Below are 26,966 nucleotides of genomic sequence, written 5' to 3' on the forward strand. Positions count from 1 at the left end.
CAGAGTCACACAGTATATACGATTTGATGCCATACTTTACCGGCTTCTGTGGGTTATACACCTTGAAAGACAGACGGCCCCTCCACAGCATCATACCCTCATCAATACAAATGTTTTGACCTGGTTGGTACAGCTCCTTGAACTTGTTGACTAAATAGTTCAACACAGGACGGACTTTAGTCATTTTGTCCGTCGCATCCTGTGCTGCACTGTCACTGTAGTGAAGGAAGCGCCAGATCAGTTGGAACCGGTTCCTTGCCATTGTCTTGTTGAAATAGGGAGTTGCATCTATTTCGTCAGTACTCCAATACAATGCAATGCTTGGTTTCTTTATGTAACCAGTGATGAACGTGAGTCCAAAAAATGTTTTCAGTTCTAGGACTGACACTGGTTTCCAAGCATTACCCCTGCTATGTGGCAGACTGTCCGGGTGTGCTTGGAAATACTGAGTGGCAAAATTGTTTGTCTGGTCCACAATGTGCTGGAGCAGCTCATCGGTCAGGAACAGCTCCAGGAAGTCAGCTGGCAGGCCGGAATCCAGCTCCGCAGCAGCATTCTGGGGTCCACGGGTTGCACTGAAGGGGATCGGGTTTGGTTCCCAGTCTGCCTGCTGCCAGCCTGCATCTTCCCCACCTCTGCTCGATGCAACTGTAAATGATTGAAATATATATAATTATCAAATACATTTTTTATTGCTTGGTTATGTGTATATATATATATATATATATATATATATATATATATATATATATATATATATGTATATATTTTTTTACCTTTCTTCCTTCTACTGCATGTGGGAGTGGGTGTTCTCCTCGATGTAGGAGCTGTAAATTATTGAAATATATATATAAATTATCATAAATACATTTCATTATTGCTTGGTTTTATGATGTGTAGGATATATATATATATATATTACCTGTCTTCCTTGCACTGCCCGTGGAAGCCGTGGGAGTGTCTCTGCTCGATCCACAGTCTGTAGAAATATATAGGCTACAATTATCAACCACAATTGACCACAGTTTTATTGCTGTAGTTTTACTGACTATAATGCCTGAACCTGCTCAATCCATGATCTGTGGAAATATATCTACCATAAATATACATTGTGTTATTGCAATGTTATGGCTATTTAGAAAAAAAGTTTTACCTGCTCTGCTGCGTGTGTCAGGCGACGAATCTCTGCTACCTCCGTCAGGCGACGAATCTCTGCTACCTGCAGATCCATAATCAGGCAACCACTCGTCGGATGAATCTGGATCCGGCTCACTGAATTCATCCGAAGTATCTGAAGTTTCAGTTGTTTGCTGAGATGAAAATATGTCCGATTCTTGACCAGTATCGTCTTCTTCATCTCTTTCTTCTGCACGCTGAGAGGAAGCGCGCACTCCACCATGCTTCACTGTGGTGGGTGGAGAGCTAACGCTACGCTGAGAGGAAGAGCACCCCGGTCTAACGGCTCTGGTGTCTACATCGATCACTTGTTCTTCTGCACGCTGAGAGGGATAACGCACCCGCCTACTCCTAGCTCTCCCACGCTCTGTGGTGGTGGTAACAGAGGCCGCCGGTCCCATCTGTGAAGAGCGCCCAGATCTAACGTTAGCTCTGGTGGTGGGTGCCGTGGCAGTAAAAGAGGCCGCCGGTCTAACGTTACCTCTGGTGGTGGGTGCCGTGGTAGCAACAGAGGCAGCCAGTCCCATCTGTGCATCGATCACTCTACGGGGTGCCGTGGTAGCACTAGCAACAGAGGCAGCCAGTCCCATCTGTGCATCGATACGCTGAGAGGAAGAGCGTCCAGGTCTAACGTTACCTCTGGTGGTGGGTGCCGTGATAGCAACAGAGGCAGCCAGTCCCATCTGTGCATCGATCACTCTACGGGGTGCCGTGGTAGCACTAGCAACAGAGGCAGCCAGTCCCATCTGTGCATCGATCACTCTACGGGGTGCCGTGGTAGCACTAGCAACAGAGGCAGCCAGTCCCATCTGTGCATCGATACACTGAGAGGAAGAGCGTCCAGGTCTAACGTTACCTCTGGTGGTGGGTGCCGTGATAGCAACAGAGGCAGCCAGTCCCATCTGTGCATCGATCACTCTACGGGGTGCCGTGGTAGCACTAGCAACAGAGGCAGCCAGTCCCATCTGTGCATCGATCACTATACGGGGTGCCGTGGTAGCACTAGCAACAGAGGCAGCCAGTCCCATCTGTGCATCGATCACTATACGCTGAGAGGAAGAGCGCGCTGGGCTACCGTTAGCTCCACCAAGCTGCACCGTGGTTTCTGCAGTGGGAAAAGTTTTTTCCTGGTCGCCACCAGAAGTGGTGCACCGGTATCACCACTAGTGCCTTCTCCAGCGATCGCCACACGTTTAGGCACAGAATACAAGCTCTCTTGCAGAGTAAGCTGCTTGTACTTCTCGGGTTTCCTCTTACGCTTCGCCATGTCTGCCTCATCAAAGGATCGCCGCTCACTACAAAGGACCACCGCGTTTCCGTTTCCCCAAACGACTTCTTCTGTGTTTCTACTCCACTTTATCTCATCGGGAGAGCACTGTCGCCACCTAATGGGTTTGTAAAATAGGTTATAGACCTCCAATACCTACAATAATTGTACAGGAGATGCAGGAGGCTTTGATCGACGCCCCACCGTCAAAAAACGCATTGGACGTCGAAAGACGTCCATGGCACTCTACGTCACTATTTAATTGGACGTCGAAAGACGTCCATGGCACTCAATGAGTTAAAGGAGAATTTCGTTTTTTTTCAACCTGGACCCTATTTTTCTCACTGTATGTGTCTCATCTCATGTGGACTCATCGTGACATATTTTTTTCAAATTGGTGGAGTACTCACCGAGATAGCCTTGTTTACAGCTCGAGCAATGTGCTCAAACAACTGCAGTGTACTACACAGAGCAATCCCGCACCACATCGTCAATACACGTTCGGGAATAAAACTGCTTGGTTTGCCACTGGGAGACTCAAACTGTCATTATAGTGTCTGGCAACATGGAAACGACTCTATACATGAATTCTCCGGACAGAGAAAATGGGCGTGAACAGGCGAAGAGAGAGAGAGAGAGAAGCCAAGCTTTTCAAGCCTTGCTGCCTGAGGAAGAGCGCAAAGCTTGAAACACGTTGCATTTGAGTAGCTGCTAAACCAAGCCGATATTTGTGTTCATTTATTGCTTTTGAGTGCTTGTATTTCTTAGCACTATTTTAGCAAATAGGCTGCTTGTTTTGTGCAGTTAAAATCATCTTACTGGTTGCCCCTTCATTTTTACCACGTGCGCAGCAAGTGCGTGGTCAAGAGAAGGCATTTTGGGGTGAGTCATTCATTCATTCAGTCAGGAACGGATAATGGATAGCACTGATGATGTCATCAGTGACAGTGATGATGTCATCAGTGAGGATGTCATCAATTGATTGAGGGAAAATTGTATCCTTTCTCAGTTTTGCTCTCAATCGGCCTTTGTTACGCTGTTGCTGAAGCAGGTCCTATGGCATGAGATGCAGGGGTACAGAGCTCCTCCCTATGCAATGTTAGCCTTGAAGGCTGAGATGTCTTGAAACAGTGTAAGATTTGTCTTTGCTTCACTTCTCTTGATTACTGTGACAGTTTGATAATGTGTCTTCTTTTTTGATAATCTGTCAGGTCTATTCTGTATATACGCACGTGGTCCTGGGCCGAATTTGCCCTTGTTTAAGAATCCTTTTACCTTGGCCTCAAACCATCAACTAACAGTCTTTTCATCAACATTTCTCACCCCTCCCTAACTTTCAACCCCCTTCCAGCCTCGGAATATAACCAACGGCACCATCACCAGAATTTACCCCGTCCCGCTCCGCCAGCTCGACTACTGCCGTTACCAGCACCGTACTACGCCTGAGGATGTTCTGGAAGAGCGCCTCCTGCTGGAATCCATCGCTTGGCCTGAAACTCCACTCTTGCCAGCCCATTTTTCCATGAAACGGACCAGCAACCCCGCCCACAGCACCTTCACAGTCCTGCCAGCGAGGGGCGGGGGGCGGCGGCGGCGTGTGGGCGATCACCTGGAGGCTCGGATCCTGATGCGGGACATCCAGGGGCGTCCCAAGAGCTTCGGGGGAGACGTCCTAATCGCCCGTCTGCACGACCGGGCGCTCGGTGCGGGCGTGGCCGGGCGAGTGGAGGACCACCTGAACGGCTCCTACACCGCCGTGTTCCCGTTACTGTGGGAGGGACGAGCACAGGTTGAGGTGACAACAAAGACTCTGTTGTGCTCGTAGGAGCTGGGTTGGTTATGAAATATGATTATTAATAATTAATTATTAATATTCATAAATGTATTAGATTTGACAGAAAATATTGTATTCTCTGTAAGATTCGGGGCACCAGTGTGGATAAGGCCACACACCTGTCTAAAAGTCAAGTTATGACTATTTTAGACACCAAACCAAATTATCATATCAGTCTCATAATGATATAATGTACTTTGTACAGTAAATTGAAGGGTTAAAGTCCGTAAGCTTCTGTCACAGATTTCCACAGGTATAAATACATCATGAATAATCACCAAGATTCATAGAATTATGTAATAAAAATATTTAATTAATCACAATGGCTGAGTTTCCCAACAAAGAAGCTTCTTAAGAGTTAAGAAGCTTCTTAAGGAGTTAAGAAGCTTCTTAAGGAGTTAAGAAGGCTCCAAAGAAGTGTTTCCCAAACGCCTTCTTAACAGTCGAGAGAAAAAAATAAATAGAAGGCTCTTAAGAAGCATCTTAACTGGAGCGGCTCACTTGATGGCACTCTGAGCCCAGCAGTGGGCCACGACTCAGTGGTTGAGAAACACTGTTAACACCTAATCATGGTCATGTTAAACTTTATTAAACATTATTTATTTCAGACATGGACTGCAGTTCAAATTGCTTTATATACACAGCATACAACAAAACAGAGAAACACTACAGAATTTAAGCGACCTTGGGTTCTGTGAAAGGTGCTATATAAATCCACAACATTATAAAAGGAATCCATTCTGATTAGAGGAATATAGCCTACGGTAAAACATTTAAAACACAAGTAACCATACATACAGGGAAGATTTTCAAGTGTTCCCTAATTTTAAACACTAAAGGGTACATGAAAGAAAGGAAAAAGGGAAAAACACAAGAGGAACAGTGGACACAAGTATCTCCTTTTGCCTGACGCGGCTGGATCTGCCAGTGTTTTGTCATTAAGAAGGTGTTAAGAAGGCTCCAGACCCTTCTTACAAAACCTTCTTAACGAAAGATCATCTTAGCGCTAAGAAGCTTTTGGGAAACGCAGCCTTCTTAACAGAGGATAATTGGAAGATAATTTTAGGCTAAGAAGCAATCGGGAAACGCGTTGGCTTCGTTGGCTTCTTACGGGAGCCTTAAGAAGGGTCAAAGAAGCTTCTTAGCGCTAAGAAGCTTTTGGGAAACGCATGCCTTCGTAAAGAAGCAATTGGGAAACGCGTTTGCTTCTTAAGGGGGCCTTAAGAAGGGTTGAATTAGCTTCTTAGCGCAAATAAGCTTTTGGAAAACCCAGCCAATATCAATGGACATTAACATAATGATTCAAATGTCAGTTCATCGCATCTAATTCTACAAATTAATCTATCACATCTATAGCTAATATATGAATAAACATTACATCAATTGTGTGTGTGTGTATGAGTGTGTATGTTAGCATTTGTGTGTGTGTGTGTGTGTGTGTGTGGGGTGTAAGGCAAGGAGGACAGAGAGAGAGAGGGAGAGAGATCTTGTAAAGGGTGTCTCCTATGATGTCATCACAGGATTGGCTGAGGGGCGGTCTGATCGTGTGAAAATTTAAGAAAGAGAGAGGGAGAGAATACACTGATGGCCTCAAGTTCTCATAGATCACTACAGTGTACCAAACATTGTACATCAACATACATGAAACTGTAATCAACCCTAACCCTGCCCAGAAGCATGAACTCTCACGTGGATTCCCCGGTTAAGGGAATCGTTCTGTTTGTTGGGAAGGTTGCTCTGCACGGCGTCTCTGGGGTGCAGTAGAGAGGGTGGCGTTGGTTTGTGGGAGCGATGTTCTCCACGCAGCTCACCTTGGCCTGGGGACGCGTGCAGCGGAAGTCTGATGGGGTTGAGTCGATGTCTGGGGCTGATGTGCGTTCTCTCTGTTGGTTGAGTCAGTGGTCGTGCTGCTGTGGCTGGGTGCCACGGTGGCGTCCTTTCTGCAGCAGTTGGTTGGCTCTGCTGCGGTGTGCTCTCGTTTAGATGTCGGTTGTCAGCTGGGCGTCTGGGCTACGAGTTTGGAAGCACAAGGAGGGCTTTTCCTTGCGACTTATAACAACTAAACAGACTTAAACTAAACTGAGATTAAGTAGAGCTATCTCAGTTACGCATGCTATTTCCTATAGACTCACTGCCTTTTTCACTGTAGTCTACCTCTGCCTCTGATGCTGGCTGTGGGGCTCAGTTCCTCCGGGCCTGGTCAGGCCTGGTTGCTAGCAGAGGGTGCAGAGAGGGGGGGGTGGGACGTGCTGACTTCCTGGCACCTCCAACCCCCTCCAGCAGCTCGGTTTGACTGAATGCTACCGCCTAAACTCTTTGTTTTGCAGTAGTTTTAAAGGCACTATGTGTGATTTTGTTGTCCACTAGATGTCGCAAATTCAAACCAAAACAAAGGGGTGTTACCCAAAGAATCTCGATCCCACCCACCAGCGCGGAGCACTTCCTGTTCCCCCCGCCTCCATGTCATCCCGACGTAAGTACATAAAACAAGCACGAATGCATCTCGGCTATGTCTTTGGCTTGAGTAATGACAAATTTCACATGATAGTCATAAAACTTTAGGTTTAGTCACAATAGTCCACTTGGTAAGACTGTTATTTGTATCATCTGCTAACCGATCAAAATCCATGTAACATAACCTTTTGCATAGCCTGCCCTATTGCTAAGTAAGGTTAGCCAAAACGTTGTCTAAAACTTGTTTGACATAGCTAAATTAGGATGATTTCAATTCAATGTTGGGGACATCGCTAGCTAACCACAGCTGTCTGTCAACAGTGAGTAGCTTGTAGCCTATGTGTTTTTGTTAGTCTGCTAATACCAAGACATGGCCAAAATGTATTCATAGTGCAACGCTAGTATTTTCTCATTGTTACAGTTGTTCAAACTAATTTCAAACGCTTGAATCACTGCTGTTTTTAATAGGCAGGCAAACCTAGACCAAGGTATGCCTGAAGCCCAGGCTAGCACCAGTGGGACACGGAGGAGAGGATCGGCAAGGTCGCAGAGAGGAAGGTCGGCTGCAGGACGATAGCAGATCTTGTCGACATCCTGAAGAACCGCATAGCTGATGGAACTGGTCACGTCATTCTTGTGTAGCCCATATTTTAGTTTTGCAAATAAAGTATTTTTTTCTGATAAACGAAGTTGTGGAATGTACTGTGAAACATCACATACACTGTCTATTATATAAAGTAGGCTATATATTAGGGGTGGGGGAAAAAATCGATTCACCTAAGTATCGCGATTTTTAATGTCACGATTTTTTGGATCGATCTTTTATTCCAGAATCGATAATCGCAAATTAAAAAAAAAAAAAAAAAAAAAAAAAATTTGGGTGCTTGCAGTCAGGCCACTCACTGAACAGCAGGCTAGGCGCCGCCTACTGGTTTACTAGTGGTTTTATTACTTTATTAGTTAGTCTGAAGTAATAATTACACTTCAGGGTTAAAGTGGGTGCATCTCATTGTAAAATTGGACTTCAAACGGCCCAAATCTGGCTTCAAACGGCCCAAATTTCACGCGCGTTGGCCCATATCGGCCTGGCCTGCTTGGTATCTAATGCCCGGCCTGAATTATGATCCCAGTCCGCCCCTGTTTTTAACTATATCGCCCAGCCCTACTCATGATATATAATATATGATAGTTAATGACTGTTAACTTAGGTTCAGGAGCTGGGCCACGCCTCAACCACTTCTCTAACCACGCCTCTAACCACACCTCAATTACCTGGCAGGTTACATATACATGTACCTGGTGAACCTGTCCTGCCCTGTTTGTCTCAGATCATCTCAGTTCTCTCAACAGACAGACCATGCAGCATAGCTCAAACGCTTCTACACATCAGTAAACTTCGACAATCGCTGGAATCTCCATGCAAAAACCAGACAAACTCACCGTGGATGCCGAGCGCAGATCAAACCTCTCCGTCTCCGGTAACTTTATCAGATATGCTAACGTTAGCCGCTAACAGTTAGCATCACAGCCTCCACACCAAAGCCAAGAGTACACACGGCCAGCCCGACGGCATCTTCAGTCAATATTCCCGTGTCAAATCGACTCTACAAACGTGGAAGGCGATCATATTCCAGGGAGGCAGTGTATCAACCTACGTTGCCGGTGTAACGACGCATTCTGCATCCCTTCCGCACGGGCGCTCCAGTTCTTCCTTGGGTGAAGAAATTCCACGTTCACAAACGGGAGCCCAACATCAGACGGTACCGTCGCCAGCATCTATTTCCACAGAGGGAAATGCATTCTCTTTCAACACGGCGACGAAAACTACTCTATTCAACCACACAAATATCAACAACCAAACTTCAGCGCTTCCGGTTCCTGATCGGGTACCGTCGGCAGAGCCAACCACAGTCGGTGTCGTCAGGCGTGACATCAGAGCCTCAGCCACGTCACCCCAGCCGCATCTTCAGCTCCCCCTAGCGAGGGACAGGTCGTATGTCTACTACTCATCCATTTGATACAGCTCACTGCTAAATTCAGCTCTCTTTAATCAGATTCAGATTAATTACTTTAGACCACACGTTGTGGTCTAAAGTACAAACCACGGACAACTAGCCTTCATGGCTAATTCTGGCTTATATATCTATAGGTCCTATATACACACACATATATTTTAACATGTTTGTCAATGTTAAATATACAAATAAATAACACAAATACATCAGTTCAATGGTAAACAACCAGCATTGATCTTCAACAACAACAACAACAATAATTCTGGTTTCTGTCTACATAAGTCAACATAGACAGATAGTCACAAGTACTTAAGCAAGTACTTCTCTCTTTCTCAACAATGATCATGTTTTACTTTCAAACTAAACATGATATTCAGCCTGTCTCTCAGGCTTCACAAACTCCCTGTGCACACGTACAGCCTACCATCCATCATCCTTTTCCTCTACCCTCCCTTCAGCCGCTCACAGCAACATGGCTTCTGTTCCTCCTTTTCTTCCAGGGCCATATGGCAGCAGCCTGGCTATTAACCCAAGGAGTCCGGCCACAGACTAAAATTGGGCCACAGACTATTCAGTCTCAGCCTCTTCCTTCTTTTCAAACTTGTCTATCCTCACACCCATCCCCACCCCCTCCCTAACCCATCCCTTCCCCAACACCCAAACATTGTCGTTGTCTTGTTGTCTTGTGCTAATACTTAACACTCCACAGCAGCGTCACCCACCCAGGGAGCTTCATCATTTCATCCCGCCTGCCGTGGTAAAGAACCACTTGCTGCTGCTCAGAGGCAGCTCAACCAGCCCGTCGCTGCAAAGACGCAGTTCACCCGGCTACCAATGCTCAGAGCGATGCTCGCTCCATCACCTCATCCCTTCATCCCCTCATCCATTCATCCCCTCATCCATTCATCCCCTCATCCCTTCATCCCCTCATCCATTCATCCCCTCCTCCCCTCATTCCTCCATCAGAGTGAGGACAGGGGCAAAAGGAAGCCTAGCTCTGCAACCTGTGTTGAATCTTGACTAACACCACAAGCTCCCTCCATCCCTCCACACTCAGTTTCCTCTATCAGCTGCTGCAGTCGCTTCATCAGCCAATGCACAGACCGCAGTTCACTATTTCAGTTGCTACAGACGCAGTTTGCTTTATCAGTCAGTTTACTCTATCAGCTGCTGCAGATGCAGTTAGCTTCATCAGCCACTGCACAAATGCAGTTCACTCTATCAAACGCTGCGGATGCAGTTCACTTTGTCAGCCAATCTATCAGCTGCTGCAGATGCAGTTAGCTTCATCAGCCACGGCACAAATGCAGTTCACTCTATCAACCGCTGCAGACGCAGTTGTTGCTTCATCAGTCACTGTACAGAATGCAGTTCACTCTATCAACCGCTGCAGACGCAGTTCACTTTGTCAGCCAATCTATCAGCTGCTGCAGACGCAGTCAGCTTCATCAGCCACTGCAAAAAATGCAGTTCACTCTATCAACCGCTGCAGACGCAGTTCACTTTGTCAGCCAATCTATCAGCTGCTGCAGATGCAGTCAGCTTCATCTGCCACTGCACAAAATGCAGTTCACTCTATCAACCGCTGCAGACGCAGTTCACTTTGTCAGCCAATCTATCAGCTTTTGCAGATGCAGTCAGCTTCATCAGCCACTGCACAAAATGCAGTTCATTCTATCAACCGCTGCAGACGCAGTTCACTTTGTCAGCCAATCTATCAGCTGCTGAAGATGCAGTCAGCTTCATCAGTCACTGCACAAAATGTAGTTCACTCTATCAACCGCTGCAGATGCAGTTCACTCTGTCAGCCAATCTATCAGCTGCTGCAGACGCAGTCAGCTTCATCAGCCACTGCACAAAATGCAGTTCACTCTATCAACCGCTGCAGACAGTTTGCTTCATCAGCATGTTCAGTCTATCAGCCGCTGCAGACGCAGTTCGCGTCATCAGCATGTTCACTCTATCAGCTGCTGCAGACGCAGTTTTGCTTCATCAGTCACTGTACAGAATGCAGTTCACTCTATCAAATGCTGCAGACGCAGTTCGCCTCATCAATAAGTTCAATCTTATCAGCCGTTGCATACGCAGTTCACTTTATCAGCCACTTCACAGAATGCAGTTCATTTATCCACGGCTGCAGATGCAGTTAACTTCATCAGCCAGCTCACTCACTCTATCACCTGCTGCACACGCAGTTCGCTTATCAGCCATTGCACAAGTTCAAAACTCTTACAGCCGCCACAGACGTAGTTGGTTCATCCCCCATTGCACAGGGGTTCAGTTACAGCTGCTGCATACGCAGTTCGCTTCAATAGCCTCCTTGTGCAGTTTACTCAGTTATCGCAGACAGTTAGCTTCACCTATTGCACAGAGTACGGTTCACTCCATCAGCTACTGCAGACAGGTATTCCCATAAGCCAATGCATGGAATGCAAATCACTCCATCAGCTGCGGTAGAAGCAGTTGGCGTCATCAGCCAGAGTGTAGTTCACTCCATCAGATGCTGCAGACAGATAGCTTCGTCAACCAATGCATAGAGCATAATTCATTCGCATCAGTTTTAGCACACAGTTAGCTTCTCCAGCCACTGTAAGGTTCACTCCATCAGCTGCAACATACACTGTTAAATCCATCCGTCGCTATACAGAGTCCAGTTTATTTCACCAGCTACTGCAGAGTGCTGATCACTCCATCAGCTGACGTAGACAAAGAAGGCTTCATCAGCCATTGCGGAGTGCAATTCACTTCATCAGCTACTGCAGATGGCAGACGCAGTTAGTCTCATCAGCCACCGCACTAGAGTGCAACTTGGTATATCGGCTGCGGCAGAAGCAGTTAGCTCATCAGTCATGGCTAGAGCTAGGCTACAGTTTAATCCATCGGCTACGGTAGACGCATTTAGCTTCTTCAGTAACTGCACTAGAGTGCAACTCATTTTCTATGCAGCTCGCTAGATCAGCCACAGTGCACTCCCGTCAGCTACTACACAGCATGCAGTTTCTTCTTCAGCTGCCGCAGACAGTTCTATCAGCCACAGACAGACGCAGAGGTCAAATCTTTCGACCCAGTCTCGCTTTCCTTCAGCCGCAATTATCATCGCTTATCTGCCATTCTTTGGGGGCATGTTGGGTCTAGGAAGTCCATACTCATCCACTCTCATAACTCAGCAGTCCTAGAAAACTCAGCAGTCCTAGAAATCCTAAACAACGATCGATCTAGTCTTCCAGCCATCATGCATTTCTTGCACAGAATCGCGTTGATCTCGGCTCAACACTAGTTCAACAGATCAGCATGGGATTTCCTTCCCTCTACTTCTGCTTCTACACCTATCTTAGCAACACAAGGCACTGACTAATTATTTCCGCTTCATGTACGCTGCAAGCATCACCTCAAGACCCACTCTTTACCAAAACAGGAGGAGTGGCCACTCAATTCCGGGTCCAGAAGCTACACCAAGTTCTCTGTATATATTCTGAACAACTTCTATATCTTCCTTTCGAGCAATTCCTTCTACAGTCTCAGACTGAATATCTCAGACCAAACCATTCAGGTTCATGGCCGCTGGTCATCTCAAGCATACCATTCCTATATCGCCACAACGTCAATGATCTTGTCAAGCTCACGCTCAACTCAGCTCTTTCTAAATCCAACTCTTTTGGGGGTCTGAAATCAGCTCGGACGTAAACACGCCTGAGAAGCAATCCGCTCGGGCAGCTCATGCTGAGACGGAACCCCCAACGCTGAGTCTCCTCCTGCCTGTCTCCTCCCAGACAGACATCAACGGATGACACCTTCATGCATTCTCACATGCACCTTCATGCACCCCAACGCTGAGTCTCCTTCTGCCTGTCTCCTCCCAGACAGACATCAACGGATGACACCTTCATGCATTCTCACATGCACCTTCATGCACCCTCACGTGCACCTCATCACATACACATCTCAATCTTCATTAAACTTCTAAACGATATATTGTTGTGGTGTGGTCCTTGCTAGTGAAATGATAGTTAATGACTGTTAACTTAGGTTCAGGAGCTGGGCCACGCCTCAACCACTTCTCTAACCACGCCTCTAACCACACCTCAATTACCTGGCAGGTTACATATACATGTACCTGGTGAACCTGTCCTGCCCTGTTTGTCTCAGATCATCTCAGTTCTCTCAACCCACCCTCCCTTCCCTTCATCCCTACCCGCAACCCTCATCCATCCCTCATTCCTACCCTCAACCCTCATCCCAACCCTCACCTCCTAACATCCTCATTCCTTCCCATCAAATTCGGTGCATGTCTCCGTCATGTCTCATTCCCAGGATCTGTCTGGAGGGGTCTGAAATCAGCTCGGACGTAAACACGCCTGAGAAGCAATCCGCTGGGGCAGCTCATGCTGAGACTGAACCCCCAACGCTGAGTCTCCTCCTGCCTGTCTCCTCCCAGACAGACATCAACGGATGACACCTTCATGCATTCTCACATGCACCTTCATGCACCCCAATGCTGAGTCTCCTTCTGCCTGTCTCCTCCCAGACAGACATCAACGGATGACACCTTCATGCATTCTCACATGCACCTTCATGCACCCTCACGTGCACCTCATCACATACACATCTCAATCTTCATTAAACTTCTAAACGATATATTGTTGTGGTGTGGTCCTTGCTAGTGAAACAGTCTCTAGTGTATGATTCAACTTTTCCCATGTTCTAATCTAGTGTAAAAAAGCAAACAAACTGAAAAAAGAAAAGAAAAAAATAAACAAAAATCGCAATAAATCGTAATATCGAATCGCAATAATCGTAGAATCGCAATACTTAAGAATCGCAATATAAATCGAATCGGCACCCAAGAATCGTGATAGTATCGAATCGGGAGATAAGTGAATCGCCACAGCCCTACTATATATACACAGAAACACAAATACTGGTAGGCTACTGTAGCTAGACACACTCAGCTATAAAGTAGGCAAATCTAATGTTACAATGGACAACAGACAGTCACAATGGAGAATAGTGGCCAAGAGACATGGATGAAGTCATATCAACTTTATTGGTGTACAGAAGATTGCACACAGCAAACATCAAAACATCAAAGATGATGGAACATGTATTATACAGGTTTGCTATAAAAGCACCATTTCTTCATCTCAAATATCATAATCGTGGATCCACTTGTTTTCTATCTTGACTATCGTCAGCTCTTCTGGATGACTGGAAATCAGACAAATGGAAATGTGTTTAGTATTCATTTGAATCATCTATTTTGTAGCTGCTAGATATCAAGGCAGGGTTCCTCCACATTGTCATGAATTAGATCATTTTACTAAACCTTGATTTGTTTGGAAGGTGTTACAGCTATTTTCTAATGTAACGTTGCTTAGTGAGACAGAATAGAAAAACAAACTGCTAACATTAGCGAAGCTAGCTTTTCTCCATGGCCTTTCTAAGTGTTTACATTACTATACCGTTCTGCGTCATAGTGACAGCAACTGGATGTAATTATAACAGAAAATGCATGCGAAATTTGTAATGGGAAGTAACGTTATGTCATGCATGTCAACTTGTCAGCAGAATGTCTGTGTATATATACGAACGACAAGCTAATCAAATCCAGCAACAGGCCACACTAGCAGTGTAAAGTCATTTGAATAGCCGTGAAAAGCAACAGTTAGCCAAGTGATTACAACATTCCCAGAACAAATTCACAATATCGATAACAACTTGTACATTTCGCTATCATGCGTAACGTTACTGGGACATGCAAAAGCTAACGTTACTTACACATGAGGAGAACACGCCAGCTCCGAGTCACTTTGGAGGCCAGATATAGCTGCTCGTAGGGCTCTCCATCTAGTGAAAGCCAGACCGGCAAGGTTGACTCTGGTCTGAGATCTTTCTTTTCGGCGGCGATTTGGATTTGGCTAAAGTATGCTGTTTCTAAGGTGGATGAGAGTCCCTGGAATGCCCGCATCAGGGGTCCGCCATCTTGGTCTACAAAATTCTGTTTTGGGCTGTGGGCTGGGAGGGGCTCACTAGCTCGGCCTCTCCAGGGAGGGATTTCTATGTAAACAGATCACGCCCATTCAGACTCCTGGGAGAAAGGATTGCTGGCTATCACAACACAGGGAGGGGGCGTGGCTTAGTTGTAAACACAGAAATGAATCACTAATTCCTCAACATATACAAGGTAATGGTTTGGTGATATTTAATAGTCCTAGTTGTTTATCTTGTGCTGTAGGGGAACAATGTCTTGATTAGATCAAAGATAAACAAACCCCACTCCCTTTGAAGCTCATCCCCCTGCGGAGTCGGGGAGTGACTTGTCGTTGGGAGACAGTCATAAGATAACAATTTGTCCCCTCTCAGCATGTCACAGTTGCAGGGTGGGAGTAGAGTTTGTTAAGTCATATGAGATGTTACTTTCATATTTTCACACTGTTCATACTTCTGTGCAGTCCAGGTATTGTGTCCATATCACAACAACTCTGACATGTCTGTGTAGATTCCTATGAGGCATGTGGGGTTGTAAGAGGTAAAATGTTTTAAACAAATTCCACTGGACTTAAAGTGAAGAGTTTAAGACATTTGACCATTAATCAGTTCTACTTCATGGTGGGAATTTGCATCACTATGCTCGCAACACAGCTGAGGGGGAGAAGGGGGGTTGTCACGGTTTGGTGATATGACACCGCACCCCGCTTGGAGATGGGTCTGCCGCACTTTGGTCCCACTCTGGAGTAGGTCCATCTCGAGCGTGGCTCGGCACGTAAAAAGATGGAAACCGAAATCATGATGATTCACTTCAGGTGGGAGGAGAGGTGACCAAACCTAGACACCTGAATTTCATTTGGACGTAAAAAAGAAAGAAAGAAGAAGCCTAGTTTATGTAGTGCTCATTTTCTTTCACTTTACAGATCTGACCGAAGCCAACTAATACAATGTTGGGTAACACTTTACAATAATGTACACAAATACTATAGTAGTTACTAGTAAACTAACCATTAACTAATAGCCAGTTAATGAGTAGCTAATGAAAAATTTGGCATTAGTCAATCACTAGTTAATCATAGTTAATGAGTAGGTAGTCATTAGTTAATGATTAGTATCTAATTTCCTGAGTAGAGTACTTAATCATTACCTAATGATTACTAAATGTCAGCTCGTGAATAGAGTAGTTAATCATTACTTAATGATTCCAAAATGTCAGTGCGTGAATGTATTAGTTAATCATTAGTTAAGGTCACATTGTGAGTATAGTAGTTAATCATTAGTTCATGATTAGTTGTTAGTTCCTTAGTAGAGTAATTACTCATTAGTTAATGGTTAGTCAATGGTCAGTTTGGGAGTATATAGTTAATTGCTAGTTATTCATTACTTAATTATTACCTGTCCATTAGTTACTCTTTTTGTGTACCCTATTGTAAAGTGGTGCATCATACTCAGTAGTTTATGAATACTGAATCATTACTTAATTATTATCTGTCTATTAGTTAGTCTTTTTGTGTACCCTATTGTAAAGTGGTGCATCATACTCAGTAGTTTATGAATACTGAATCATTACTTAATTATTACCTGTCCATTAGTTACTCTTTTTGTGTACCCTATTGTAAAGTGGTGCATCATACTCTGTAGTTTATGAGTACTGAATCATTACCTGTCCATTTGTTACTCTTTTTGCACCCTAATATAAAGTGAAAGATATCCTTATCAAATAAACATTCGCTCCAGGTGAGATTCGAACCCTGAACGCCAAGATTGTTAAATTGTAAGCCTGGTTCTCTACCATCTGAGCTAACCAGCCTGTTGCTTATTAGAGCCATACTATCGAATGTAGAGCCGGAGACCAAGTATTATAGTTTAAAGGTATATTCCACCCAAATACTACTTTCTGTCCAAGTACTTAGACATAAGTAGTATTTGGCTGAAACATACGTTTTTTTTTTTTAGTTTTTTTTTAACGATTTTCAGACGGCAGCCCGTCTTTATTGTCACACAACACACTACAACACATGCACGGAGGGCCACAACACACACATGCTGACGGTGGCCGGTGAAATTTGTCCTCTGCATTTAACCCATCCTGGCTTTGTCCTTTCCTCCTGGGGCAGGCCAGGAGCAGTGGTCGCTTTCTCGTACAGCGCCCGGGGACCGACTTCGGATGTTGTCGTCACTGGTCGGATGACGATGACGATCTGATCTTCTGCATGTTTTTAGTGGGGGGGGTTATATACGGAGGAACCCCCCTGGGGGAGCACGGGGAGAACATGCAAACTCCACACAGACAGAAAGGCCCTTACGACGAGATACCCCACCTGGGCAGTAGGCACTGAAGATATGGGGGGGAACACAACCACAGCGCCCACAGTGTCCCAGGCGAGAATCGAACTCAGGACCTTCTGACTGCGAGGCGACAGCTCTACCACTGAGCCACCGTGCCCCATACCTAAGTACTTGGACATGAAGTAGTATTTCGATGGAATATACCTTTAAAACTATAAGTATTTGGAGAGAAGGTAGTATTTGGGTGGAATATATCTTAAAAACTATAAGTACTTGGAACAGAAAGTAGTATGTGGATAGGACATAATACTTAGTCTCTGACTCTACAGACCTATAGTATGGCTCTACCAAATAACAGGCTGGTTAGCTCAGATGGTAGAGAACCAGACTTACAATTTAACAATCTTGGGGTTCAGGGTTCGAATCTCACCTGGAGCGAGTGTTTATTTGATAAGGATATCTTTCACTTTATATTAGGGTGCAAAAAGAGTAACGAATGGTACACGAAAAGAGTAACTAATGGACAGGTAATAATTAAGTAATCATTCAGTATTCATAAACTACTGAGTATGATGCACCACTTTACAATAGGGTACACAAAAAGACTAACTAATAGACAGATAATAATTAAGTAATGATTCAGTATTCATAAACTACTGAGTATGATGCACCACTTTACAATAGGGTACACAAAAAGAGTAACTAATGGACAGGTAATAATTAAGTAATGAATAACTAACAATTAACTATATACTCCCAAACTGACCATTGACTAACCATTAACTAATGAGTAATTACTCTACTAAGGAACTAACAACTAATCATGAACTAATGATTAACTACTATACTCACAATGTGACCTTAACTAATGATTAACTAATACATCCACGCACTGACATTTTGGAATCATTAAGTAATGATTAACTACTCTATTCACGAGCTGACATTTAGTAATCATTAGGTAATGATTAACTACTCTACTGAGGAAATTAGATACTAATCATTAACTAATGACTACCTACTCATTAACTATGATTAACTAGTGATTGACTAATGCCAAATTTTTCATTAGCTACTCATTAACTGGCTATTAGTTAATGGTTAGTTTACTAGTAACTACTATAGTATTTGTGTACGTTATTGTAAAGTGTTACCACAATGTTGATACAAGATAAAAAAAGAGGTAGCTGTCCAGTGTGGTTGCAGGAAGTTCCCCAGGTGTTGAAAGCAGCAAAAGAAGATATCCGAGGCACTCTGAATTATATTAAAAATCCTTTATTCTAGCAGGGATACCAACGCGTTTCGACTCAAAAGAGTCTTCTTGACCCAATGCAGCACTCCCATTTGTATCTTTAATACAATGTTGAACTGAGTGAAAGCTCTGGTTCTCCCTCCTGTCAGGTGACGCTGGTTCACCCCAGTGAGGCCGTCACGGTGCTGCGCAGGATGACCAGGGACTATCCTTACCGGCGGGTTTTCTTCCACAGCGTCTTCCGCTCAGGATCCGTCTCTGAAACCACGGTTTGTAACGTCTGCCTGCCTTCGAACCAGGGGGTGCTGTGCAACTACACCGACCTGCACACCGGGGAGCCATGGTTCTGCTACAAGCCCAAGAAACTGAGCTGCGACAACAGGATCAGCCACTCGTTCGGAGGACTCCTCATCCCCAAAGGAAGCATAGACCAGACTAAACTCTTAATGCCCAACGAGGGGAAACTCTTTCAAAGGTGAGGAGACAGGACAGACATTCTGTGTGTCTCTGCAGGCCGGCCCTGGGCAGAAACCCGTTCTCATTCCCAACTCATCAAGTAGGCCTACTGCTCTTTGGTCAGGACCCCTTGGTGTCACTTCTTAATGCATGATATACCCTCTTTGTGGTTTTGGGGCGTACAGGGGGGACAGTGCATGGTCGTCCAACACATCTGAAATCGACACCACTTGAGTGTGACATTTAAATGAGCTTTAGGGTGTAACCTTACCATAAACAAGTTGTCTAAATCCAACAAAGTTGCTTTAGTTGCCTAACCATAACCAACGTGGTGACATTTTGAAATTATGTTCATACAGGGGGAGTCTCACTGAGAGCAATGCGCAGAGCGCCCTGTTCACATTCACACACACATACATACCTGGAAGCTGACCAGTACAACCACAGTCTGCTGGCCACTGATCAGCTCCACTGGAGCAGGTGGGGTTAAGGGCCTTGCTCAAGGGCACCTCAGTGGTGGTAATGACTCGAGGGAGGGGCAAGCGCTGCTTTTTCACTTTCCCCACCCACAATGAATGGCAGAGGAATGTAACCTGTGGCGTTCAAAATGATGAAAAAGGCAGTAGGCTACCCCAGGCGTTAGTGATGCCAAGAGGTCCTGACCAAATGTCTCTATGAATTCAACAAGTTGGGAGTGAGAATGTGCTGCAACAACACTGCAGTTTTTTTAGTGCTAAAACGGCAATCAGTGTGACTTTCTGTGTTGCCCGCTCCTCACACAACTTTATATATTCAATCTCCTTCACTTTCTTCAAATATTCCCTCATATTAAAGCTGTTGTAGAAGTGTCGTCCACGGACAACTTCTTACTCTGCCATAGAGGTTAGATTCTCTGCCCGAACCTGAGACCGGCCCTTGGGCCGTGCCTGGGTCAGACCGGAAATTCCCCTCCATTCCTCAGGCCCATGCTGGGCTGGGCTCCTGGTCAGATATAATACTTTCTTTTTATACAATTGGGGTAATATTTGGTGTGATGATGATGATAATAATAATAATAATAATGGATTTAATTTATATAGCACACTTTAAAATACAATGAAATCTCAAGGTGCTTCACAGAGAGTAAAACAACCATAAAGATATTCTGATTCTGATCTGGTGGTGCAGTTTTGCTGGACCTTAAAAAAAAGTATTTGACACCGTTAATCACGACATCCTTATTTCTAAACTTTCAAAATATAACTTTTCAGATACAACTTTAAAATGGTTTAAATCCTATCTTAATAATCAGGATCAATGTGTCATTAATAATAAACAATCAACTTTAGGGTGCAAAACGGGAATCCCACAGGGGTCCATTTTCGGACCAATTCTTTTCACTTTATATAAAAATGTACTTCCAGAATCATGCCCAGGAGCAGGTCTCCAGATGTATGCAGATGACACTGTCATATGTGTCTGGCCGGACCACTACCTCAGTTCCTACACAATTGACAGAACATCTAGAATCGGAAACAGAATGGCTCAAAAATTATGGTCTAACATTGAACATTAAGAAAACTGTCAATATGCTTCTCGTCCAGGTGACGGTCCTCACCAGATGAAGTGAATTAATTTGAACCCCAGGAAGAGTAGTCTCACCTTGGTGTTAACTAATGGGGATCCACAATAAACAATTAAGTAAATAAGTTAAATCTAAAAATCAATGGTCAATCTATTGACCAGGTTTCTGAGGTTAAATACCTTGGTTTGATGTTAGACACTCCGCTTAAAATTTGAGAAACATATACAAGTGGGGAGCAGAGTAGCAAATGCATTGTTTAGACTGATTACCATTTATCTGTCTACCATAATGTCTACCATTTTACGCTGCAAATATTTACATGCACTCAATGATTTTCTCATACTTGGGTTATTGTGTAACTGCATGGTCTCAAGCTAGTCCGACTGTAATCAGACGATGATATACAATTGTGCAATAAAGATTCTTGACAGCAAGGAAGCCAATTAGGTTTTACCATTGCCGGGTCATCGAGAAATTAAACATTTTAAGTTTTGATAATTTGATTAAATTCGCTAACATAAAACGTATCCATAAATGTATTCATAATCAGGCTCCTTGCGTAGTAGTAGAAAACTTTAATGTCCTCCAAGGAGGCAATTTGTTGTACAGCACAGAACATGAGGACACAGACACATTAAAATAAAAACATACACAACTCATAAAAATCATAAAATCATCTCTAGTGGTCAAAAATACTACAAAGATACGCAATAATACTGTGTATTAAAGTGCACGTGTTAGCAGCCCTGCATTATTTAAAGTGCACGTGTTAGCAGCCCTGCATATTTAAAGTGCATATGATAACGATAAAACGACAAATAAAAACTTCAGATTCCCTGAATCTCACATCTTATTTAGCTGGATGATTGACATGGGGATAAATGAATGTTTCGCTCTGTTGGTTCTGATCTTGGGGTATGTATACCTCCGACCAGAAGGGAGTAGCTGAAACTCTGCTGACAGTGGATGGGTTTTGTCTGAGCAGACCTTGTCTGCCTTCACGGTCAGCCTAGTCAAGTACAGGTGGTACAGGTCGGCCTGCTGTTGCCCCATGATTTTTCCACAGATCTTAAAGCAGCTACGAGCAACTTTTTCGATTGTTATTAAACAGTATAATTACAATATTGATGCATCACATCTTACCTATAATAGTAGCTGAGACCAAAGCCGTGTGAATCGGAGATTGCTCCCTTAGATGATTATTAAGTCTGTGTCTGTCTAAACTCGCGTCAACAGGGGGCTCTCTCTTTCTCTCTCCTTACCGCCGGACCGGATAAACGCGGAAGTGAAACCCGGAAGTGAAACGCAGCTGCCTGCCTATCCCGTTCGCGCTGCCTAGCAACATAGCATAAACAATGTGAACGCCATGCATACTCTCGCGAACATCTCTCGTTATATTCTAACAGGTTTTTTGGAAGTTATTTTGTGGTTATGGCCGAAGTGGCTGCTGCAAACCGTTTCATTTCACTTCCTGATCTTCCCTGGCCACAGACAGACTAACACTGGCCGATTCACTCGGGGTTCAAGCGAGACTACTCTGCGTTGGTCTCGTCTACTATTAGAGGTAAGATGTGATGCATTGATATTAAATTTATACTGTTTAATAACAATCGAAAAAGTTGCTCGTAGCTGCTTTAACAATCTTTCCCAATTTATTTTTGTGAGTAACTTTGAAATGTCCGTACCAGCATACAATACAATAACAAAGAATACTCTCAATAAAAGACTTATAAAAAAGAGTAAGAATTTTGTTATCAATGTTAAAAAAGCTCAATTTCCTAAGGAAATACAAGTGCTGTTGGCCCTTCTTAAAGATAGCATCCACGCATTGGTCCCAAGATAATTTGTGATAATTTGTGGTATTTATATTCTGTCACCACCTCAATCTCCTCTCCTTTGATCATGGATGGGGTGGATAGTGGAGGGTCTCGTCTAAAGTCAAAATGAACCTCTTTAGTCTTGGCTATGTTCAGAGTCAAATGTGAGGCCTCACACCATTTGATAAAGTCATTTAGAACTGGGCCGTGTTCAACTTCATCGTGTCCCAGTAGGCTGACCACGGCAGTATCATCCGCAAATTTAATTATATACTGTCCAGGGTAACTGCTACGACAACAATCTGTGTATAAAATATATAAAAACGTTGACAGCACGCTGCCCTGTGGTTCACTAACATAAAACGTATCCATAAATGTATTCATAATCAGGCTCCTCGCATTTTCAGTGATATGGCTCAACCACTACTGTTGCAGGGAATTGCACAGTGCCTTATCGCAAAACCTCCCTTGGACAAACCGCTTTCTCTTTCCAGAGGATTAAACTATGGAATTCATTACCCACACATCTTAAATTATTATATTATTAACATAATTGGGAACATTTTAAATCCAAACTAAAACAGTTTCTGAAGAGCAATCTGCCATGTACTCATGAGTGACTTTGTTGTGTGTGTGTGTGTGTGTGTGTGTGTGTGTGTGTGTGTGTGTGTGTGTTTGTGTGTGTGTGAACTCGCTGTTCTATGTTATATCAGTTCTCTATCTCTGTTTATTGTATATATTGTATTTTGCTTTTAATATTTGCTTTTAATAACATCTGGGACAAACATTGCAAATTATCTTTGGCTATAAATATATCAGACAATTTCTTGATTCATGTTCTATGAATATGTATCTGCCCACAAACATGACATAAATAAATAAAATGATGATGATGATAATGATGATTATTATTGCATTTGCACATGCATAGGGCATGTTTGTTTGTAGTTTTCAAAGAGGTTTTGTTGTGTCTCTTTCCTCAGTAAAGTCAACATGAATGTCTTCATTCATGCTTCAGGGTCTGCCAGTGTCAGTGTGTTGCCAAAGGAGGAAGGTAAACACACACACACACTGACACACACACACACACACACACACACACACACACACACACACACACACAGCCGTTGTGTGCCATGTCATTAAGTGACTAATCAAGGCCACAGGCCTCGATACAAATTATTGTATGCAACTGTAGAAAATAGGGTTTAAAGCAGCAGTAAACAATTTAGTAGTTCACAGAAAGCGCCCCTCTGGAGAGAATGTTTCTGACAGAATCCCCGGGTTCATGTGGATCCACCCAACCTGCTGTAAGATAAGATGATCTCTCCCATTTCACTGAAGATAACCTGATGAAGGTCTTTGTACTGAAACCGTGTTATAGTCAAATATATTTGCAACTAGTCTGAGTCACAGGAAGCAGGCTGCAGGTATAAGCTCTGCCATTGGCGCCGACCATTTCAGTTGAGAGAAGGGAAATCCATTTCCACTCCCTACGTGTCTGCTCTAAAATGCCTCCGCTGCTGTGAAACAATGCTAGCTAACAAGCTAGTAACCTACATAATGTGGATTGTACAGGCCTGCTTGGTACGTTCGGTGGATGGTTGTAAAGATAACGGAGCATTTTCATCCGTCTACCCGATGATACCCGTGGCCGGAGGCATTATGTTTTTGTCCATAGATTATGTTTATATCCGTACGTACGTCTGATTCTCAACGCAATATCTCAGGAACACGTTGACAGAATTGCTTCAAATTTGGCTCAAATGGAATTGGAATCAACGATGAACTGATTAGATTGTGACGGTCAAAGGTCACTGTGACCTCACGACCGCCATTTTCATGCTCGTCAACATTTTCATGCTGGCCGCATGTCCGTCTGTTCCATCAAAGAAGTTTATTAACTTTGAGAGGTAGATTGTGCAAAAGGAGAGGCTGAGCCTAATATTTCCTCCATTCAATGTGTATCACAGATGTGTCACAGATGTTTGTTTTCCTCTCAGGCCACCTAGAGATGCACAGCAGCGTTTTGAAACCTGAACCTCCCGGATATTATTACCAGGACTTGTGGCGAGCCCTAGGGGGCCCCACAGTTCGCCAGTTCAACAACCCCACTGTCATCAGCAAGTGTCTGAGAGACAAGATGGTCCACATGTATGGAGACTCCACCGTCAGACAATGGTTTGAACACCTCACCTCTGTGCTGCCAGGTAAAGCTCTTGTAGCAGTTTGGATACTCTTGTGTTGCATGCAGATGTTTGCAATGGAATAACGTTACTATGAATAGCTTAATATTATGGTCTAAAATAGGCTAGCCACTATATGATCTTTTGGAAATCTGACTTTGCAAGACTAAAACAAAAGCCCCGTGATAAAAAATTGACGAGGTTTACCTGCATTACCCCCAAGAAGAGTAGGATATCTGGGAGTTTGCACATCAGATGCCAGTGCAAATGCCCATGTCATTTAATTCCACTCATGTTTAATTATAGGGATGTGGTGGGGATCACTGCACAAGTCCGATCAAGGCGTCAGAGAAACAGTTAATATAATTTAGTTATAACTCACGTTAACATTGTAATATGAACTCACAAAGTTTGTTTACATTATTGAACAAAGGAATGGTGGCTTCAGGTGGGCTACAGCCGAGCGATATTGATGCAATGAAGCCACATAGCGTTTGCATGTTACATCGTACGTCACGTGACAGCAATTTCTTTCAATGTCAGCTATCAAGATTCAGTTGGTCAAAGAGGGGTTGTGAACCATAAGTATTTTATATGGCTATAGTGTGAGGATTTATCCATGCAGTTTTCAAGATGAAAGATCTACCGGTACACCAGAATTTGGTATGGAAAACCAATACTTTCCCGCCCAACTCAACGTTGTCATCAATGTCATGCGACCGTTCTTTTAATACATCCATGCATGCGACCATCAAAGTGTACGTTTTTTAAATCTATTGGCCTACGGCCGCCCTGCCAATATTCTGGCCACTGCTGCCACCGCACTGTTGTGTAGGCCTGTTCATATTTGGGAGAAGAGAACGCCATTAATATCACATGTCGCTTTGGTGTGTGTGTGTGTGAGAGAGAGAGAGAGTCAGTCAGTGTTGGGGGTAACTCATTACAAAAGGAACATTATAATAAATGGCCTGCATAAATGGCCTGCATTTATATAGCGCTTTTATCCAAAGCGCTTTACAGTCAGTAGTTACATTCACCCATTCACACACCGATGGCGGCAGGCTACCACGCAGGGTGCTGGCACACCAACGGGAGCAATTTGGGGTTCAGTATCTTGCCCAAGGACACTTCGACACGCAGACTGGAGGAGCCGGGAATCGAACCACCGACCTCTTTTATCCAAAGCGATTAGTGGACGACCCGCTCTACCTCCTGAGCTACAGCCGCCCCATAATACATGTAATATATTACTTTTAGCAATAACTTATATAATATAACTAATATAACTTATTACCAATATAGGATTTCAGTAATATTATATCAGTCAACACAAGTTACATTTTTTTTTTTTTTTTTTTTTTTTTTAATCAAAGCAAATTTAAAGCCCCATTCAGTAAGTTTTCCACTGCGCCCTCTGCGTGCATTAGTATCGATAACGATATCGCCGTTCAAAGTCAACAACAAAACACCTTTTTTAGCCATATTTAGAGGAATATCTCATTTTAAATCAACATTAGTGTTGGAAGATATTTCCTGCTTCTGCCCCCAGACCGTAGTCGAGAAGCACAGGGGAGGTTTCCTCTCCTCCAGGGCCGAAGTATAGTTTAGCTTCGGGAGCAGTTAGGCTAATGGGGGAGCAGTTGCCATAAGCGTCAAAGAGGACTTCCATGGGTTTGCATTGAGTTTAGTCGGAAAGCCCAAGTCATTTCATGGGTCGCTCAAGGGTACCATGTTAGTAACAAGTGACACACAAGGGACGGGGCAAAGCGTCAATATGCTACGTGCTCAGAGTGAGAACGTGTTGCTTGTACAGATAGCTCGTGTTTCAGTCATTCAGTGTTGTTTTGACAGTAGTGTGAGAGTAGTTGCTAACTATACTAGTTGGTAACTATGAATCAAACCAGTCTGCAGCGCTAACAACGAGCCAACCACATATTCCCCTGCATCCACAGTGCATCCAACTACAGCATGGAAGCCACGCCGTTATTAGACTCTGTCTTGTTTCTTTTTTTCTGTGTTAGACCTGAAGGAGTTTGACCTGCATATCAGCTCGAAGCAGTCCGGACCACTCATGGCCATCGACAACGAGCGCAACATCATGGTGAACTGGCGCTTACACAGCGTTCCGATCCGGTCCAAAAACGTCCCTATCTGCGACTTGCGCTACATCGCCAATGAGCTGGACAACCTGGCTGGAGGCAGCCACACCGTCGTGGTCTTCGGCATCTGGGCCCACTTCAGCTCTTTCCCCATCGAGGTGTACCTCTGGCGGCTGCAGGGCATCCGCAGGGCTGTGCGGCGGCTGCTGGACCGGGCTCCCGGAACGCTGGTGGTCATTCGGACCGGAGGCCTGATCAGCTATCCGGGGGACGGGGCACTGATCACCAGCAATTGGTACCTACTGCAGCACGACAAGGTGCTCCGGGCCATGTTCAAAGGCTTGAATGTCCGCCTGGTGGATGCCTGGGACATGACACTCGCCCACCACCTGCCCCACAACATGCACCCTCCACCCCCCATCATCAAGAACATGATCAACGTTATCTTGTCCTACATTTGTCCACATGCAGTAAAATAGCGTGTGTGTGGCGGAATTAAAAATAAAAATAAAGAAAAAAATGGCACTTGTTCTCTCCTGACTAGATCCTTACTTGTGTTGTATTAAACTCTC

At 44.2% G+C, this 26,966-nt stretch overlaps 1 protein-coding gene across 1 annotated transcript; it reads left to right on the forward strand.

Annotated features, from left to right (window-relative positions):
- Positions 1-344: 344 nt before the first annotated feature.
- Positions 345-26,873, forward strand: LOC310798850 (NXPE family member 3-like; the record flags this gene model as incomplete). Its single annotated transcript, XM_083661410.1, has 6 exons — positions 345-350; positions 3,795-4,238; positions 18,422-18,747; positions 23,093-23,163; positions 24,113-24,319; positions 26,317-26,873. The coding sequence occupies 6 exons, from the start codon at positions 345-347 to the stop codon at positions 26,871-26,873; spliced, it is 1,611 nt and encodes a 536-aa protein (XP_083517536.1).
- Between the last annotated feature and the right edge of the window lie 93 nt (positions 26,874-26,966).

Source organism: Poromitra crassiceps (genome assembly GCF_964638095.1).
Source record: "Poromitra crassiceps genome assembly, chromosome: 2".
In the NCBI taxonomy this organism is placed as follows: domain Eukaryota; kingdom Metazoa; phylum Chordata; class Actinopteri; order Beryciformes; family Melamphaidae; genus Poromitra; species Poromitra crassiceps.